Raw genomic sequence first — 21,495 nt, forward strand, 5'->3', positions numbered from 1 at the left:
AGGGTGCAGAGAGGTGTGGCAATGGAGATAAGAAATATCGGTGAAGTTGAGTGATTGAAATAGACGAGGGTAATTGGTAATGGGCGGTGCCAGGCATTTTAACATAGATTGCAGTAATTGAGTGGTAAATTGTACTTATAAAAACATTATTGTGTACGCGATTAATGGCCACTTTTTTCCTTTCTGTTACATCGATTTCCAATTCTGATATTTTGTATTCAATTCGACGTCATAGAATTCAAGGAATTCTCTGTAGATAATTGATCTTGATGTGATATTAATATCAATTTTTAATTACTATATATACTTCATTTTTACTTTTATTTAATGACAAAACTTTCACAATAGAAAATATGATTTCAAATAAAATGAAGTTCGATTTTTAATATACAGGCTGTCACTATATTTTAGAAACTAAAATAAACAGTGAAATTTTAGGAGCAATGAATTCAAATTTTTTAATTTAATAAATAACAAGCGTCGTGTACCAACTTTTGTATCTGTTTAGTCTCTGGAATTCTTAAAAAACATTAATGTAATATTTTATATGTAAGTCCTTAAGAATATCGTATCAATACTTTGTACATTCCAATAAATAATTGTTCAAAATATCCAAAAAATGACTATCCTCAAAATTTAGAATAATACAAGAATTTTTATTTCTCACGAATCACTGTCTACTTTCTTTTTTTGTTCAACGAACGTCTTTTGGATGACTGGGCGGATTTAAACGCCATAATCGGCGACAAAGTGGTTGCTTCGTCAACTATGAGATTAACCTCTCGAGGCTTTTTCTGTTCCTCTTTTTCCTTTAGAGAGAAGCTCACAGAAAGAAGATCAGGGTACGCGTGTCTTTTCGAGAATTGTTTTAAATAGAATGACGTGATTCGTTTATATACTTGATCATATTTTTGTGTAATATAAATTATAAAATTATTAGAAATCCTCTCTTCATCCAATCTAATTGTTTAATAATAAAAATTAATTAATTTAAACAATGTTATTATTAAAAGTTGATAACAAGGCGTGTAATTATATAAAGAGACGGATCTGAAAATTTTTCGAAACGTTATTTTCGCTGTTGGCTTGTCACGTTGAATATTATATTTCACGATTTTGGCAACAAGAAATATTAATATCGGATTCAAAAATATCTTTTTTCTTTTCAAAAATAAACAAGAAGATATAGATATTCTTTATAACTAACGATTGGATGTGGTAAGGCATGTAATGGGATAATGGAGGGAAAAATTACGTGTAATTTTTACATGAGAAAGAGGAAATGCGCGAATCGTAGAATGACAAATAAGTCGTGCGAAATCTTTGGATCGGGCGGAAATGCTTGCATTTAATTATAAAGAAGATTACCGGAAGAATGCACAGAAATGGCAGTTAAGATATTTACTTGCAAGCATCCAATAATTAAACACAATATAAACTTGTTAAATTATACCATTATGCAGTAATAAGAAATAAAAGCGTATTTTCACAAAGAGAGAGTTTAAAAATAAATAACGTGTAATTTATTGTACCGACAAGTGTTTCAAAATATTATTACTATTGAATAAATTGCAGTGAATTTTAAAAAAATAATATGAGTGATTTTTTAAAATTCAATTAAGAAATAATCGAATGCAAGAATATTTCGATTCAAAAACTTATATTCAAATCAAAAAGAAACTTGGATTTGGCATCCAAAGTTCAAAGTAGTAAAAATTTAAAAATTTATAATTTTTTAAAATATTGATATTAAGATTACAAATGAATCTCCAAATTCAAGGATCCAAGTCTATAAATTCAAATTCAAAATATTAATGCCTAAACCTAAAAGTTCAAGAAAAAAACTTCATAATTTCCACAATTTCAAAAATATTTTCACTGCTACCCTTAAAAAATATCTTATTGTTACATCCTCGCATGTAATGCTCTCTCACCACGGATTTCGAGTCACTTTCGTTATCAATTCTTAAAAATCCCTGAAGAGAATCACCTTACCGACTCGATTCAGATGCACGTTGAAACAGAAAGTGCGAAACGTGGGTAAAGAATATCCAATTAGATATAAAACGCATAGTACTCTCCTTTTCCTTTCACCCATCCGCGGATTTTAGGGGGCACATTATACGTTTACTTTCTACGCTGACGGCGACAGTGTAATTGTCCCAACGTTTTCAAAAATTTTACCACGCATAGCTGCTCCGTTTTTATCGTGTTACCGATTAACAACACTGTAAAAAGGCAGTAAACGAACGGTGGAAGATTACAGGTCTACGATCAAAAAACAAACAAACCTTTAACCGCCTTCAACGAGCCAATAAAGAAAAACTCGCCTCGCTTATCTCGCGCATGCGCAAAAACGGTGTAACGTCGAAATAATGAAAAATTCTTTCGCAAACGGACGGGTAGGCCTTCGAGTTTTCTCTCTCTCTCTCTCTCTCTCTGCTGAACAAGCAACACGAAGGAGCACGCGACTCATCTTCAAAGGCGACACAGAAATCGTTTCGCCAGCGTTTTCGTTTAAAATTGAATTCCAGGCGAGCACCTCTTTGTCCGCTCCTCACTCGAGACGACGAGTGTCCCGTTTTCATTTTGTTTGCTGTTTAACGTGCGCGTCGACGATAGAACGAACAACCGTGGACCGAGGGAAGGACACAATCAACTACAAGTTTCGCGAACGAGAAACAGGAAGTAGCTTGTAAATAGAGAAAATGGGGAGTGGGGAAGAAAAATGGCGGAGAAAATATTTACAAAGAGAAAGCGGATGCTCAAGTGGAAAGAAAGAGAGAGAGAGAGAGAAAGAAAGAGGAAAAAGAAGGAAGCGTTGTAGCGATATTAAATTGCTGGTGTAAGTTTCTTTTTTTCTCTCCGATTTGAACGAGAAAAATTAATTAAACGTGACGATATCGATATTCCTATAGTTTATTTAAGTTTGTTTAAAAATAAGAGACATACGTTTCTGGAATATAAAAATTTTTGGATTTATAAAAATATATATCATAAATTTTACAAATATGTGCAATGATTTTGAATACAAATAAATATTTTCAAAATATATTTTTCAATTTTCAATAAATTTATCGACATATTTGGTTTTCTGCAATTTAATGAACCCCATGTATCGATATATATTATCGTTCAAAAGTTTGGAAACACGTACTTTTGCACGAAATAATTACAAAATTAAAATTATTTTATAATAATTATTAAATAAATGCTTTATTTCAAATTTTTTACTGCTTCCAAACTTTTGAATAAAATTGAAAAATTAATGATCAAAAACGATTTCTTTATCATTATTATCTTTCAAATATTACTACACATGTAGTCTCGCATTGTAGAGATGAAAAATAATCTTTCGATAATTCTCACTTCACCCTCTCCCATTTACTGTCAATACAAATGTGATGATTGTATTATTTGGATTAAATAATATTAAATAATTGTTTACGTTATAAACAGAGAAGAAATAACACGACAATGACGTTTATATGAACGAAGCGTGGCGATAGATATAATTTATGCGGCGTATATAAATCCAAAGATTTTCGAAACAAGGAACGATGGAACAACGAGTGTGGAGAGATTCGATCCTCGACAGAGTTTTAATAAAGATCACGAGAAAGTACGGTTAGGATGTTTTCTTTTCGAATTAGTCGCATTAGTGGTTCAATTCCTATGATTCCTCCTCTTTAGAAACGATGGTGGAGAGTGGAGAGGAATGCGAGAAAATTATACGTTCCAAAAGGGGAAGGTAATGGATGCGCACATGTGAAACATTTGGAAATTGTTGCACGAATGGAAAGCTACGATAACGAAATCGACAGCAGACAGAAACTGGTCGAGAAATAATTTTTACACGTAAAAATGGAAGACGAATAAATTATTTTTCGGCATTATTTCTCTATTTCGAAAATTAAAAACTGTACTTTATCTTACCATGCGTTTAACTTATTCAATATATATATATATATATATTCTAAATTTATTATTAGTTGACAAAAAAAATAAAATAATTCAATTTGCTTTATCGATATATAACATTGAAGATACCGCATTTATATAATAATTGTTAAATAACAAAGATGGATTGATAATTTAAAAATACGATGTTATATTAAATTTATGATTACAACACTTTTTCTAACTGGGATAATATCTGATTTTCAGATACAAAATTACATAATAAATTATATAAATTGGTTACAAAATCAAGTTTGTAAAAGTTTTGAGAAAAACTTTCAAAACTATTTTTGACTCATTTTTTCCACCATCCATCCAACAGTTGCTAACTATACAGAATAAAACACAAATTCCATCATAAATTAAAACTTTCTCAACAAGAATCTCTCCGAAAGAATGAAACACTCAACACCCTTTCATCCTTCACCCTCTTAAAAACCCTTCTTCTAGAAAAGACCATCCTTTTCCTCGTGCGAACAACCCATAAGATCCCAAGAGTACATCAACTTCCTCTCTCTCAAAGCCACGTATCTCATCTTTCTCGCAATATCTTTTCTCGAGAAAAAAAAAAGAAACCCCTGCACCGATTTTATCCCATGCTCGGTTAATCGTTAACTAAGTTCTCGACGCGAGAATACAGTTAGACATCCTCGAGTGAATGCCTCGAGAAAAGGACAAACGGGACATAGAGGAAGGAACGTATATAAAGAAGGGAAAAGGACCGTAGGCACAATAAGAGAAGCCTTTTAAAGCGCGTAAATATACGTGGTTGGCAAGGATGTAGAGGCGTGTGAATTGGGCTTTAAGAGGCAGTGGGTGTGTCCTGGCTTCTGCATATTCTGCTCTCTGCGATAAGACGATCGATATTGTTGGCTGTCGATATTGTTATCGATACGTGGCGATAATATCGGCGTGTTACCGATATCATTCGACATATCGATAATATCTTTAAGATATCGACAAGAGATAAAAGTAACTAGAGTTTCTATTTTTCCTTTATTGTTAAAGATATCGTTAAATAGATATTTCATTGATTATTTCGTATTAATATTCACATGATATAGTTAAAATATTTTAATAACGCGAATTTAAGTAAATAATATTTTTACGTGCTTTAAATAATAACTTTAAATAAAAAAAAAAACTCCACTCTTCTTCTATCCATTAACGATATCTGAACGATACTATAGAAAATATCACTACCAATAAAATATTGATAATCAATTTTACTTCTCGGTTTATCCGTCAGTCCTGTGTTATGTTAAGACAGTGTATCAGGTTGTTTGTTCGATGAAAATTTTAATGACCCACTTGTGAAGAAAATAAAGTTTAGATTGTATTGAATTAAGAGAATGATAGGAATTTGTTTGGTCGACGATTGACGAATAAATACTGATAGAATAGGGTTTGACAGTGTTTATAGATAGAGATTTGAATATTGACAATTGATTTCTTGTTTGATGATTTAGTTATTAGATTGTAATTTCTTTTGTTCAAAAGTTATAATTATTCGTTTATTTTCAATACTTTTTGTGTATTTACTAAAATTTAAAGATGTAAACGATATTTTAAATAATTTTTATTAACTATTATGTTTAAAATCTTTTGCTCGTTTACTAATATTCTATTCTATTCTAAAATTTAGATTTATTTCTCTTTTTAAACTCTTAACTCTTAACTTAATTCTGTCTTAATTCCTTAACAAGTTAAGAAATTATTAAATTATTATCCAATTCAATTATTCGAAATCCAAATGTTGCATTCGTTCAATCTCTTATCATATATATAACTGATATCCTAATATAAATATTCACTCAATTCTCAATAGTTCATCATGGATAAAAATTTTATACAATATATATCTAAACATAATAAAAAAAAATAAAATATTATGTATCATAATATTCGAATTATTAATGCACATGTGAAATATATGATTAAAATTTACAATTAAATTTCGTTTCTTAAATTTTATTAAAAACATAAAAGAATATTGAAAAATGCAAATGGTCCTAATTTTTTTATTAGAAATTATAATTTTGTTAATTAATGTAATTTTTGGTAATGATGTTTAAAGAATTATGAATAATTAATTAATTATCTTTCATTAGAAAGATATTTATCATAATATGTGATATAAAATATTGCACCAGGATTTGTAAAAATTGAGATACAAATCAAAAGGAGATAATTTTTGACAAATGACAAAAATGAAGTTTTATATAAAAAATTATCAACTTATTTTGACTTGAATAATTATCCTTTTTCAACTTGTATAACTTCCTTTTTACACTCTATAATTTATAATCATATCATTTTTGTACATACTTTATTTTCCCTTATTTATCAAAACTGTTTTATTTTCCAGTAAGAAAAAAAAAAGTTAAAATATCACAAATATTAGATTTTAAAAAAATCGCTATTTCCAATATATTTAATAAAAACGAGCCTAAATTAATTCCTATCGATCGAATTTTTAAAGTATATTTCAAATAAAACGGTTAAAATAACAGAGGAAATGTAGAAAATAGAATTTAAAAAAAAAAAAAAAGAAATTAGAAATTAAAAAGTTTTAACATCGAAATAAAAATATAAAATTTGTCAGACTTACCAGGAAGCGTGAGGCCACACGTGAGAACGTGTTCCGGTATGTCGTGAATGGTCCTGGGCGCTACCACATCGTCCACTCTCTTTTTCGTTCCTGAAACAGGAGACAACAGGGATCTCGTTACTCCCGCATCCTTTACGAATCCGATCTCACGAGCCTCGCGTTTGTATCTCAATCGACGAACGGAATCGTATACCAGCAGATTTCGGTAATCTGATATAATGCCAGTACACAAGAGGGTTTGCGTAAAGTGTCCCTTCGTGACAGTTGCACAAATATGACCGCGATCCACCCGTGAAAGGATATCGGATAACTTTCCCAACCCCGTTTCAAAAATCGAAGGAAGTGTTTCACTCATACCGCTGCTCCCAATGCCAACTGACCTATCGCAAAACTCGTGTATTCGAACTCGATTGATTGGCTTCATTGCGTATATACTTGTGCTCTCTGTTGGTGAAAATCATATAAATTCATGAAAAGAAATGAAATTCTAATCTTTCTAATTTATCACTTAACAAATTAACCATTTTAATTTTCCTTGAGATTAAGTAAGGGTAATTTATTATCCTTTGATTGATTTTTACATTTTAATATTAATACATTTTAATCTAATTTATTTGAAGTACTTTCTATATATTCTTTTTTCAATTAAAATACTTTTTGAATGATGTTACGTAGTAATATGTGTCATTTACTTTATTCTATTAAAATCTTCTATTAAAATTTTTGTTGCATGATTAATATTTTTTAGTTCAATTTTTTTTTTTATTATTGAACTATTTAAATAATAAAGTTTTGTCCTTGAAGATTTTGTCTTTTGGATATTTCAAGATGTGTGAAGTGCATTCTTTTTCCATGTAATTTCTATAAATTTATCGTATTTTATATATGTATAAATTAATATATATAATTATAATTATTGCAGGAATTATTAAATTTCTTTCTTCTGTTAAATTTTTCTATCAAAACCAAGTAACTTAACAAATTTATAATTTCTTCAAACAATTAAACTTTCTTAAACTCACCCTATTACAAACTTTTTCATTCCCACAACGAATCTTGGTAAACAGAAATCACATCAAATATACCGACGAATTCATTTTCTTCTAAGGAAATCACGTTTATCATGTTTTTCATTTGATGGAATTTTTACTCTTAAAGTTATCTTCGCCTAAAAAAATTTAAGAAAAATATTGTGATAAATCTATTATTATAGCGAATGAAAACAATCTCAAAACAGATTCAATTAGAATATTTAAGAAATTACTTCATTTCAAATAACCTAGAGAATTGAACCTCAAGAAAAAAATCACTTATCCTTTCCAACAAACAAACGCATAATTATTTCACATAACACTTACCCAAATAAAACAATATATTATTTTAACGGTTATTAATTCAAACGCCATCATTTTAATAACAATCCAAAGCTTGTTGCACCGCAAACTCGACTATAATTTGATTTATAATTCACTCTAACCTCACCTCTTAACACTGGATGTCTTTTCGTCGAAGAATCGAAACGGTCGAAGAATCGAAACGATCGAAGGTGAACATCGTGATGCACACAACTTTTCGTAAGACACACCGATCATTCCATCGAGATGCATTTTCTACACACGCGACGTGGACAAATTAATTACGCGCAATTAAGACAACCGTGGCGCGGCCATGGTTTATGGTTTATTGTGGCTGGTTTCACGGCTAAACACCGAGGCGGAAAAATCCCCTAGGAAAGTACCGCTACACGGCGCAGCCGCGCGGCGAGATTCGAATCGCGGAATAGGAACACGCGCCGAACGAAACGAACATCATGCACGTGATTTAAGGATGTTGGAATTGTTTATGGACCGGCGAATTGCTATTGAATTTCGATCCTGGTATTTTATTGTGACTTCGTGATCGTGCAGCCGATAAATTGTTTTTGGGAGGGGAAGTGTTCTTTGATCTTTCGTTTATCCGGCGGGTATATTCGATTCGAGGATTTTTAGGATGTTGGGTCGAGGAGAAATTGTGAAGTAAATTAAGTGCTAGTTTTTTTTAACCCTTTGAGCTCGTATCCGCGTGTAATTTCCGCGGTTTTCTCATGTTTCCGGATGTTATTAGTATACAGGATATTTATTTACAGTTACATATTTGATTTTATAAATTGCGATAACGTGATCGCGTAATTTATTAACTGAACAATTTAATAAAATTTTTGATGTAAAAATACATCATAGGGAAAGTCTTTTTAATTTTTCGTTAATTTCTATATAAATATAGCTATAGATTTATAGAAATATTACGCGCATATCAAATAGTAGAACACTGTTTAAAGAAGAAGAATTAAAAAATAAAATTATGAGGAAATGTGACGTGCAATTAAAAACTAAAGTTATTTAAAACGAGATTTTTATCATTTTAATACATCTTCATCGATAGGATATATATATATATATATATATAAAAGTCATATCCTAAGAAATTGATAAATAAAATTTTTAATATATAATAAATTTTAACAATAAATTTTATTACATCTGAAACACACATCAATTTAATGTTAATTCAATAATGTTAATTAAAATGGAATTGCACATAAACAAATTTAAAACATTATTACACATTCATAAATATTAATTTAAAACATTACTTTTAATTTACTTTGTTGACTTTTCATTACACGCTTGTTATCGACAATGAGTTAATGAACTTTTCTACTTTTAATTATTAATTCCAACGCTCAAAGAGCTTCGTTTAGAAAAGGTATAAAATAATATTTAATAACAACTTTCGTAACAACTTTCAAGAATAATTCCCACACTTATCTCCATACCAGTGTAAAAGTAAATGTTCCAATCAAGACAGAGAAACGATTTCTATTTCGACTACTCTGTCAGTTCCCCCCCCTCTGTCCAATCTAAACACTTGGCACGATCGAGAAACGACCACGCGAATTTCAACGGTCAAACTCGTTACGCGGAGGCGTTAATTGCGCGATAACAAGACTGTGTTGTAACAAGATTGTACGGTTTCGCAAGACAATGGGGGCCACTGCATCACCGTTACGGGAGGGAATCTCGCTTGGACAAAGAGGGCTAGCACAGACGATAAGGGTGCAATAGTTTATCACTGATTTATCGTATACATTTTCGTGGAATCATTGTAATGCTAATTCCCTCGTGAAATTTTAATCATTTTTTTTTTTTCTTCTTATCGTTTATCTACCCTTTATTCTAGAAGTATTTGATAGAGACGAGAGACTCGAAGAGTGGATCGATGAACGGAGAAGGGAATCGAAGGAAAATGAAAGATAAGAGATAAATAAAAATTGAAAGAAAATATTTAAAGATGGATAGGCAGTAAGAATCGAAATTAAATATAATAAATTTAACAAAATAAATTTTACGCGGAAAAAAATTGAAGAAAAATAGAGGATAGAGAAATTGACAATGCAGAAACAGAAAGAAAATGAAAAGAATCAAAATTTTTTAGCGTAAAAAGGCGATTGAATTTGAAAAATTTTACGAGATAAGATTTAGAGAGTGGATCGAAGAAAGATGGAAGGAAGATAGGAGAAATTGTAAGACTAGTTGGGAAAGGGAAAGTATGATTATGAAAGGGAAAACGAGATAAAAATTTGGAAAAGAAAAATTTTGAAGATGATAGTGATCGTATATACGCGATGCCGTGTATGAGAAACAGAGAGAAAGTATGAAACGGAAGAAGAAAAATATATCGGTATAATTTTGTAATATTCCCATATACTGAATTTGATAATTGGAATTATCATAATTTATGGAACTCTGAAATCTCGTCCAACGAAATAAAAACGCGCAGCCTTTCGCTCGAAGAGACGGGGGAGAAGCATCGGTAAGACGATCGTAAAACTGAAAGTCGCGAAACGATCGGAAAAATGGGCATGCTGGCAAGACGATCGAGGATGAAAGTGAAATAGAAAACAAGCTGGGGTAAAGAGAAAGGGGGAGAAAACGAGGCGCGCACGCGATTTCGATGATCGAACCGGTGAACGCCGATACCAGCCTGCTGTTTCCTGCACGTCGTTGATTAGCAGCTGTTCGACCGTCTTAATTCATTCGTGACACCGAACACTCGTTTCGTTCTCATAAATGAACGTTCCTTCCGACTGTTAAGCGGAGCTAAAATGTGTTTTGCAACGTGTAATCGAAGAAACTTTATAATCGTTTAGAAAACGCGCGAGATATTGAAGAACTTCTCGATTGTATTCGTTTGGCGCTTATTATATATCTGAAATTTTAATATAATTAATGTAATTTTATTAATAATCCTGGTAGTAGAAAAGCCATTCTCCTGCGATTAACACGAATGATACAATTGTTTAACTTCTATTATTTTTTTATCATTAAATACGTTTATCTCTTTGTTTACAATTAAAATAAAACAAGATTAGATTAAATCGAATGTGGAAAATCGTTTCGTTTAAACTTTGACAAATTAGTTGCCTGCTAATCTAAATTATCAACCGCAACAAATTCTCGTTCGCTCAGATGTGTCCTCGAGTCCTCGAGGAGATCCATCGTGTCCGCTTGACATTCAGCGTCATGATTTCTAATTTCCAATTACGACATGCATTCAGATCGTCGAGACCGAGTGCATTGCATGGGTCAACGATCATTTGGAAAACTGTACGATCGCTGTAAGCTGCAGCGATTACGAGAAGTCACGCGAAGGAAACAGCCATTTGTATACAATGCAAGATATCTCTCCGTGTTTCAAGGAAACGGAGAAACAAGACCGAGACATGCGATCTTTTCCACCGAGAGGAATCGATTGTTCTAATATTAAAAATTATTGTTGCTTCAACAACAAATTTGAATATCTTCTAAAAAAGTTCTAAAAAACGATTGCTCGTTACAGTTTCTACTTTTAATCGATCATAATTATTTGAACTGATTGATTAAATAAGAAGCGAATAATTCGATATTTTATAATCGCAAAATCGACACGCTCTTTTCAATTAGTGTAATTTTCTCGATTAAAATTCACGAATCGAACCACGTGTACTCAAAGATAAGTAAATGCGATCCAAATTACTTTCACAAATATTTTACACTGATAAAATAATATTTTCATTAAAAAAATCCTACCATTGCATTAATATTATCTTTTTCCTTATCGCCTATTCTGCAAAAACACTGCAACTATCAATATTAACCCTTTTTTATAATAATACATATTATTATATTATAGATACTCTTGTTACTTGATTTAAGGTAATCTTCTTAAAGTTGTAAATGTCATTATTCATTACACAGCTATATCACATTAAGGCAATAAGCATTCCACGAGGCGGGACACGTTGACTCTGTTGTCAGGAAGTTGGTGGCCGCTATGCATGGTGGATGAATTTCGCGTAGCTTCCTCCTCTCGGATCTGGCCGGGATCATTGACATAATGATCTGAATGGAAAGGTGGGGGTGGATAAGAGAGGGAAAGGGGAATGCACGATCGAGGTCGCTGATACGCAATCGGATGTTGCTGCACACGGTGTCGCGGGTGCAGCTGCTGCGCCGTTCAGGCAAGGAACGAAGCCCGATTCCGGAGGAATCGGCTTTTATCTTCGTGCAGCGACAACAATTTCGTGCTTCTCGAAACGCGGAGGACACAATTTAAAGCGATGTTGGAGATGAGTTCATCGAGACAAGGAAATAGGGATGTTAGAAAGGTGTTATTCGATTTAACAGTGTTTCCTACTCGATCGAGTGTAATTTAAAAGTTGCAGCTAATTATCATTTTATTTCGATATTCGTCTTATCGATCTTATCAGAAGATATATATATATATATTGTTTTCAGTCTACTTTAAGTCTTATTTATTAATGTTTCATAATTCGTCCATGAGTTGTATTAACAAAATCGCGTTCGAAAGAAATAATTGTAAGAAAGAAAAGCTTGAGAATCGACTCTTTAATTCGAATACACGCTCGAAACTGTAAATTCCAACGAGAGAGAGAGAGAGAGAGAAGAGGAGGCCCGAAATTAACACGATCTTTCGATCGGGCCGCTCTTTTCAACCGGTCCATTGTCGTCGGACCGAGGCATACGAAATTGCGGTGCCTCGCTCACCGCAAACAACAGACACGCGTGATTAATACGTAACGACTACAAATGACTGAAACGAAATGGGACGGGATTCGAGTGGTGTGCGCGACAAACCGGTTCCACCTTTTGATGCATTAACGTGCATTAACCTAAATTCGACGGCAGGGCACGCGGAACGAAACCGTTTCGTTCCTCCGACCAATCTTAGCCCTGATTGACCCAGGCGAGGGCCGGTAGCTCGGCAAACTGCCGTGAAATGAAGCGATTAGGTCCACCTGATCGTTACGCTCCGCCTGCAAAAACACGAATACACACTCTGTCATGGATCCCCGTCTCCTGCCGCTGTCACATTTCATCGTTCGATTTTATTTTATAACGTCGTTTATGCCGCACAATGACATTATTGTTGGAAGAAAATTAGTTTCGATTTGTTCGAGAAACGTTTTTCTCTCCTTAATTTTCCAATCGATTCGTCATCGAGTACATTTACAAGTGGAAAAATGCGTGATTTGGAGGTAAATTTTACACGTTGTTGTTATTATTATTATAGTGGAAATTGTGAGAGAAGAATGATTAAGAAATTTTTATTTGTGTTTTTTTAATTAATTGTGTATATATTAGAGATTCTAAAATAAAATTCCATGCAAAGTTAATTACCAGCGTTTCTTATTTATGTATGTAAATATAAGAAAATATTTCTTTAATAACATAAAAATAAAAAGTTATAGTTAGTTAAAATAACTATATGATATTTATATTCGTTTAATAAATAAATGCAGAAGAACAATGATTAAATTTTGATATTCTTTAATATTGCAGGTAAGATATTGTGACTTAAAAGAGTATGAATGAATGTAATTATTCCAATATGTTATGTAATATAATAAAATTCCAATAACTTGGTACACGTTTAATAACCTGATATGAATAATTCTAATCGTAACTAATCGCCTTACGAAATTCATGATTAGAAATATTCACAGAATATAAAAATTATAATAAAAATTATGTGAGCATAAAAAAACGGAGAAAGAAAATTAATGGGATCATCTTCCAACAGTCAAGATCTTTAATTTTTCCATATATGTATAATCTTTTATTTATTTTTGCCTATTATTATCTTTTTCTCTGATAAGTTTATTAATAATAAAAATAATTGAGTTCTATTCTTAGATTGTCTATCGTATATGTACCTTACAACATAGAATTTATCTCACAATTGCGTCTCAATATTGTAAAACAAAAATTTAAAGCAATATTTTCTATTAAATTACATTATCAACTTGACCCATTTAAGTTTTTGCCTCTTTACAAAAGCCTAGATCCAACCATCGATTTCGCCTTTTACATCTATCACGCTTTCGTAGAAAAAAAAAAAAAGAAATCATTTATTGGAAGAATCATTTTCCATCTCGTAAAACGAACCGTTACGATATTAAAATCGGAAGAGAAACCGATTTAAAAAAGTGTGCACATTGTATAAAATCATACGCTCTCGTTAAAAAGAAAGAAAAGAGGAAGAAAATATGATCGCATTGGGAAGATTCTCAGAAAGACGTCTCGACAACTTTATAACGTTCGACGGTTCTTCCTCAAAGAACGTGGAACGGTGTACCCACGGTGATTATTTACAAAGCAGAATTTTTGAAATTCCGCCGCTTTACGCTTCGTACCGCAGAATAATTTGCGCCGATTAAATGCGAAACGTGGCGGCGAGAAACGGCCACTTAAGCCGCGCTGCTTTCCCGATATAACATTACCGCAAATAACTTGTTTCGTGCAAATAAGCGAGAGAGAGAGAGACTAAATGATGATGAAAAATCCACGAACGTTGGCAAAGTGAACGCCTGTTAAGTCGACGTTTTGTGTAACTGGAGCAGAAATTGTTACAGTTGAGCTTTATTATCGATATTACGACCAGAATTTTATTTCCTTATCTTAATGTGTAAGGTGTTTCAAATAAAAAGCTACACATACTTTGCCAACGTATTTATAAAAGGTCGTTCAGAGTAAAGAATATTACGTATAATATAAATTATCGGTCTTCGTTCTCGAGATACAATCAAATACTTTCAAAGGTAATTAACTTTTAATTTATTTGAGACTATTTTACACTAATCTATATTAGTTTAGATATCAGAAATATAACGATGAATAGAAAGAAATGAATAATGGATCTCTGTCTTTTTTAAATATTTTTGTATAGATTATCATCATAGTTTGAAATAAATAATTATCATTAACTTTCCATTTTTATTTTCTCGTGAACGAAGACGAATCGATTCAAAACGTATATATATATATTTTTTATTCAAATATATTAACAAATATAAAGATCGTTATCTTTTTATTTGGAATTGTGAAGTGATTTTATGTTTTTCCTTCAAGTATATATGCTTCCTCGTTTATTTTCAAAAAATTGATCGATAATAAAGTTGATTCCAAATTCTCACTACATTGGGAACCACTGGTTTCGTGAATAATTTATTTAATTTAGGGAAATATTTGAAAAATTTTTTTTTTCATGAGTTTCACGAGATATCCGTTGCCATTTCACACTTTCAGGTAGTCAATGCGTCGTAAAAGGAAAGGAAGAATATTCAACAAGGTATATAAAACGTGAAACGTTGTTTCTTCTAAAATTGATTCAATTGCTTTGTCATAAAATAAAACAGAGAGCCAAAGAATTGAGCAGAAATCCTGAACAATTTCACTCTCTTTATGTCGATTTTCTCAGGTTTCTATTCGTGATACGATTCAACGAGAATCGAGGAAAATCGGAAATATGGGTTAATGTTGTTTGGAAAAGTCGCAGATTTCGATCGTCAATGAAGCGCGCGTTGGTTTGAATTTATTCGCAAGCATTTTGTCGAAACTGTGTTGGTTAGTATAAGAAGATCGTTGAGAATCGTTAAGATTGATTGGATCTTTGCTTTTACGACTTATCGTTTGCAATTTAAACAGTTCCATTCGCGCCCTCGTTTGAAAAACGATTTCTTTCACCCTTTTGAGAGTGTATGTGATTGATGCGATAATAATTAAATTTGCAATTTATACATTCATTTATGAAAGCATAAAAGAAAAAAGAATAGAGAGAGTATATTCGATATACAGTCTAAAAGTTTGTAACAGATCTACTGTGAATATTAATAATAATTTATTAATCAGAAACAATTCGACAAAAGAGTTAGATTATAAAATAGTATTAAATTCCGTGTACTAGAATTGAGTACTGTATAATAATATGAAAGTTACGTGGAAAATAAAGGAAAAATAAAAGCTGATATTAGTAGAAAAAAAAAAAAAGATTTCTTATGATTAAATATGCAAAATACTTAGAAAAATAATTGATCATTTTAATGCCTTATCGTTTATATTAGATACGATTTAAAGATAGTTATCAGATTGCACAACACATCATAACAAATCAAATATTAAATAGTCTACAAAAATCTCAACTCTAAGTTAAGCAATAAAAAAAATTTGTTTTAAGAAATTCGTTCATCTATTTATTAAATTATCTGAGTAATTACAATATAGAATTTACTTTTTTAGAAATAACTCAAAGATAAGGGAAGTAGTACTTGGTCACATCATCTTATTTATAAATGAAATTTTTCAACCAACAAAAATTATCATTATATTCAAGTAGATATTTCTATTGCTACATTTATTGTTATTGATAAATTGTGAATTTAGAATAACAGTACCAATAAATAATAAAATACAAATTAAAATACCTTCAATGAAAAATTCCCTGCAGTAAAGCTCAAGGAATTTATAGATATCTGCCATAAGAAGCAAGAGCATATTGAATGCAAATTGAAGAAACGAGACACCAACCATACACATTCAATCAACACCCCGTACCTAATATCATTACAATCCACTCAACTATGTGCTCTTTTTTCGATTCATCGCCGATGTAATATCCATCCACATCATGTTACAACGCATTCTACATTCCTTACATCCAAGATCAATAACTCTGGTCATCGAGAAACATTGAATTCCACGTAGAGGGTAATTCTCTTGTCTAGATTGAAAAGGTGTCGTAATCTAATCTAATATAACCCTATGTGTATGCCATTGCGATGGCCACATTTTTATATACAATGATCTGTCGACAAAGCCGATATCTAGCTAGTTCTATCATAAACTGTTTAACAAATCGTACATAAGCACGAGATCATGATAGCAGTATTTAAATAACAGCACCGAGGAAATTTTTTTCAGAAAAATTCTCTCTCTATATAGTTAATGAAATAAAATTCCTTTAGTGAAAAGACACCAGAATTAGATAGAAGGATAAAATAGTTATTAAGATAATAGTTACTAACCTTATATATATAAGGTTGCTATTCTTTCTATTATTAAATTCAATTCTCTTCCAACGAATTTCCACAAGAAAAGAATACGTGACATCGTACTATCCCCACTACTGTTATATTAACCAAGTACGTCACGTGACATGATGCGACGTTTGGCTTTGGCAGAAGCCTCATCACGTGACATACTTTTACCTAATATAGTATTAGAAGTAACGTGATGATACAATGTTTGGTTTTAGCAAAAATTTGTGTTATGTGATATATTTTTGAAATAAGCCTAAAATAGTGATAATGAAGTGATAATAAAGTGATAATGAAGTGATAATTAAGTGATAATGAAGTGATAATGAAGATAATGTTACATATTTTCTGTGAAAATTCATAGAAGGGGAATCGACTCATTTTTAGAGGTTAAACATAGAAGAGATAACATAAGAGAATAAAAATGGGGAAATATGAGTAATGATATTATCAAATTTGCCAGAAAATCTAGATTTTCAGTATGTGATGTTACACTTGCTATACAACAGCAGACAGAAAAAAACGTTATTATCAGAATATATTGAGATACGTTTTCATGCAATACGAAATATGATTTTTGTTGTCGTGATTCTGTATGACAACGTAATACTATATGCCGCGATAAAAAATTTATGACAATTTGATATTTAGTCGTGATATTTATCATAAGTCACAATTTACTGTAGCATAAAAATACACCTTAACACATACATCTCTGTAGCAATCATGTTTCTTTCTCTTAGTCATCTTTCTTCCTCTATTATTCCCAAATGAGTGTAACGTCACGTATTGAAAATTTAAAATCTTGTCTAACAAAGCGAATTGTACTACATCTATTGTTCTATCGTAGAATGAGAGAATGGAATGCTGGATTGGATTCAAGCTGCATTGTACATGTGTACATGCAGATATATAGTTTTTATGGCGAACTCGAAATCCCTCATTAAAAGCTTCTTTTTTTGATTCTAGAATAAACTTAATATCAAATGTATTATAAGGTAATTATTATTAATGTATTATATATAAATATATAATATATCATAAGTATTATATATATATATAAATTCATCCATTCTTTTCAGAAAATTTTTCTAACAATCTTATCTATTTATTTACGTTTAAATCCACATTTTCAGGCCGATTTTAGCTCGCAAATAGAATTTGTACACGAAATGTTTTGGCAATTACGGATGTCTTGTACATAGCAAGCAGTTCATTTGATATTCAGAGAACGTAAGAGTTACGCATTAACTCTCGAGAAGCTTGGAAGCCTAAGATCTCCCTTTCTGGAAGATCATTTCCAGTTTCCATTTACGAAGTTCCGCCAGCAGCCTGTCGCGCCAGATTTCAGTAACTACCAATGGAAAACGACGTGAGGTAATAGCAACGAGAGGATAGGCATCGAATAAATCGGTCAGGTTCAAGGAAACTATCGTTAACGTGAACAACAATCGATCAACGATCTAGAAATACTTGGAAAACAAGTAATTATGTATCTATTTACTAATATTAATATATTTTTTTATACTTATTACAAGATATTTTTTTATACTTTTTGTTATCATTTTGCATCAATAAATTGAGATAATTTGAAAAAATAATTAGAGTTAATGAATAAGTATATATTTTGAAAATATATCATAGAAATTAAAATTTTCTATTAACTTAATATTAATAAATATTTATCTCAATTTTTAATCGAATTGACAGTTAAAGAAAAACATTGATTATTCGTTCTATTTGTGATTCTTGAATATATATATGAGTTATAGTAATATGAGTTATATTAAAATCTGATATGATAATTTTGGAAAAAGATATCTTGTAATGTTTGAAATGAAATATTATGTATATGATGAAATTCTTATTGCTTCAAAAATATAAAAAAATGCAATTAAACAAATTTCATATATTTATTTATTTCTTTAACATTAATATGAAACTATTATTATATATCTCTATTGGATGAATGTAAAACTTTGAATTTATTGCAATTATTCAATATTTATATTATTATTCTTATTATATTTTTATTTCTTTATAAATAATTCTTTATAAATAACCTAAGGATTAACCACTATTATATTATTATCTTTTCTTTGTTTTCTTGACAATCATTTTCTTCTAAATATTGTATATTATTTTTTCAGGTATAATATTGGCATGGGATATAATATTTAGGTCAAATTTCTATCCATCTCATCAATCTCATACAATCTTATTCAAACAAAAATACAAACCAAGGAAAACCACAAATATGCAACAATCTTATATCTATACATTATATCTCTACATTATAGAAAATGAAAATATTTTTCAAAAATCCAGATGCCATTACAAGATCAATAAAACGTGTAATTCAAGACTTTCGCACAGTGCGGTACAGTATCTAAACCGGTAATACATTCGCACCTTCCTTAAGACCTCGTTCGAATCCTAATTACATTCCAATTGCAACGCGCACTGTAATTCAAACGAAACTACCATGCATATCTTCCACATCACGTAAGCACGAATCAATCCCACGCACCAGGGTGCGTAGCACCGGTAATCGACAGTGGCCTTTATTGATTTTTCATTTTCCAGCCAATTCAATTATCTGGCAGAAGAGGACAATTGGATTAATTCGGGCCCTTAATTCCCTCGCTTCCAACAATTGAGTTAGATGGCTTGATTCCAAGCGCTATTTGTTTCGACCATGAGGGCGTATATATAAAAACCGTTACACACTGTCGGCCACTTACCGATGACCAGGTCATTGGATTCAAGAAAATGTATAGGCTTGTATTGTGCGTGTCTTACAAATAAGTTTCGTGGGACATTACAGAGACACGAGGACACAGGTTCTTATAATGATATATTACATGATCTTATTTGCAAACGTGAGACGTTTAGCTCTCTTTAGATAATTGTTCTTTTTTTTTTCAAAATTTTATTCCATTCCAAATAATGAATCGTATTTATTTCGTATTTATTTTTTAGGATTTTTTGTGAAACATGCACGCATTTGGTTTCGATGAATTGTAATTGACTATTACTAAAACATGAACGATGCAAAGAATTAATAGATAATAATAATGAAATGTATTATTGAATCAAATGAAAGAATTCTTGCATTTATTTTTATCTTATTTTATTTATTTGATTACTAGGTAAGGTGATCTTAATCCTTTACACTTGAAATTATCTGTACTATATATTATTGTATACTATTGTAGGAGTTTCAAAAAGATTATTCAAATATTAATGAATAACTAATATATTTTGCAAATATTCTATTTTAACTTTAAAATGTAAATATATCTGTAAGTATCTTCAAATATTTAACATTAATTTTAATCATTTAGAATTATCTGCACTGAAATTATATGTTAATAGTTTGTAGTTTATAAATTAATATAATATAATTAATATACTTAATAATATTAGTTAATTAATATAAGTAATATAAGTTATTAAGTTATATATATCTTTCATAAGTAATATTAAGTTTTTGAACATCTTTCAGAAGATGATATTCTAAAATATTCTAAATATATTGTAGTAAATTAATAAAATAACTTTATTCTAAATTTGACTTTTAGCATTACATGATAGAACAAAGCCCTTTTGTTAAAAGAGTTAAAGGTAAAGGCATAGGACGTTCTCATTTCACAATGCTTCACAATCATCGATGACTGATTGAAACGCGAGATAAACGGGAAAAATTCGTACTTACTTGGAACAAGACTATTCCCCTGACTCCTGAACCAGACTTCCTCGACCAAGCGAATAAATTACACGGACCATTACTCTACGAGTTTATTTACCAACGAGAATCCCATAGAACAACAGGACGGAAGGCCATTACATGCTTCCTCCAATTAGGAGAAAGGCCCTAGGCTGTCGATCAAGTTACACAGCCAAGTTTTGAGGATACATTTTCAAAACATTCGCAACGATGGATGAATCCTGTACGATTAATCACCATCATTCTTTGATTTTTGTGAATTGCAACTCGTCCACAAATGATTTGGATGTCGATTTTTGTTCAAATTGTGTGTAGAATGAAGAGATGCGTGTATTTATATGTTATGGGATAGTGGTATTGGCAATGGAAAATGGTTCTGTATCATATACATACAACTCTCATTGTGCAGAAACAATCAGGTGAGTATAGATAATTTGAGCTAATTAATATTAATAGCAATTATTATTGAAATTATAAATTATAGTAATAAAATATTTTTCAATAGAACATTATAAATATTATAATTTTGATTGATTGATAAGTATATTTAAATAAATTAGATAGAAATACTTTATATAATATGTATTATATAATATATACGTGACTTATCACAATATAATCAAAAAAGTTAATCTTTGCATAAAAATTTTGCTATATTAAATTATATATAGCAATGTCTATACAAATGAAATAAAATTGCAACTATTGCAACATATTTGCATATGTCTCTACTTGCTAATAAAGCTATAATAAAATAAATTAGAATAAATTATAAAAATC

General features: G+C 30.8%; 1 protein-coding gene and 1 long non-coding RNA gene across 7 annotated transcripts in view; one reads left to right on the forward strand and one right to left on the reverse strand.

Moving 5' to 3' along the window:
• LOC100867566 (puratrophin-1) overlaps positions 1 to 21,495 on the reverse strand; it is a 344,145-nt gene that overhangs the window by 147,818 nt on the left and 174,832 nt on the right. For all 5 annotated transcript variants that reach the window (XM_086912709.1, XM_086912707.1, XM_012486434.3 and 2 more), the window contains one exon: positions 6,572 to 6,661. In XM_086912709.1, coding sequence (XP_086768835.1) covers positions 6,572 to 6,661 — 90 coding nt within the window. The remainder of the gene's footprint in view (positions 1 to 6,571; positions 6,662 to 21,495) is intronic.
• LOC105735417 (uncharacterized) lies at positions 17,160 to 20,557 on the forward strand. 2 transcript variants are annotated; one of them, XR_015293559.1, is made up of 7 exons: positions 17,160 to 17,423; positions 17,836 to 17,983; positions 18,122 to 18,469; positions 19,136 to 19,490; positions 19,572 to 19,828; positions 19,968 to 20,137; positions 20,204 to 20,557. It is a non-coding gene; the product is annotated as an uncharacterized LOC105735417 (long non-coding RNA). The 2 variants fall into 2 exon arrangements; XR_015293560.1 differs by having other exon boundaries at positions 19,136 to 19,365.

Source organism: Apis florea, unplaced genomic scaffold (genome assembly GCF_048593485.1).
Source record: "Apis florea isolate Af1SG1 unplaced genomic scaffold, ASM4859348v1 contig_3493_pilon, whole genome shotgun sequence".
Classification (NCBI taxonomy): Eukaryota; Metazoa; Arthropoda; class Insecta; order Hymenoptera; family Apidae; genus Apis; species Apis florea.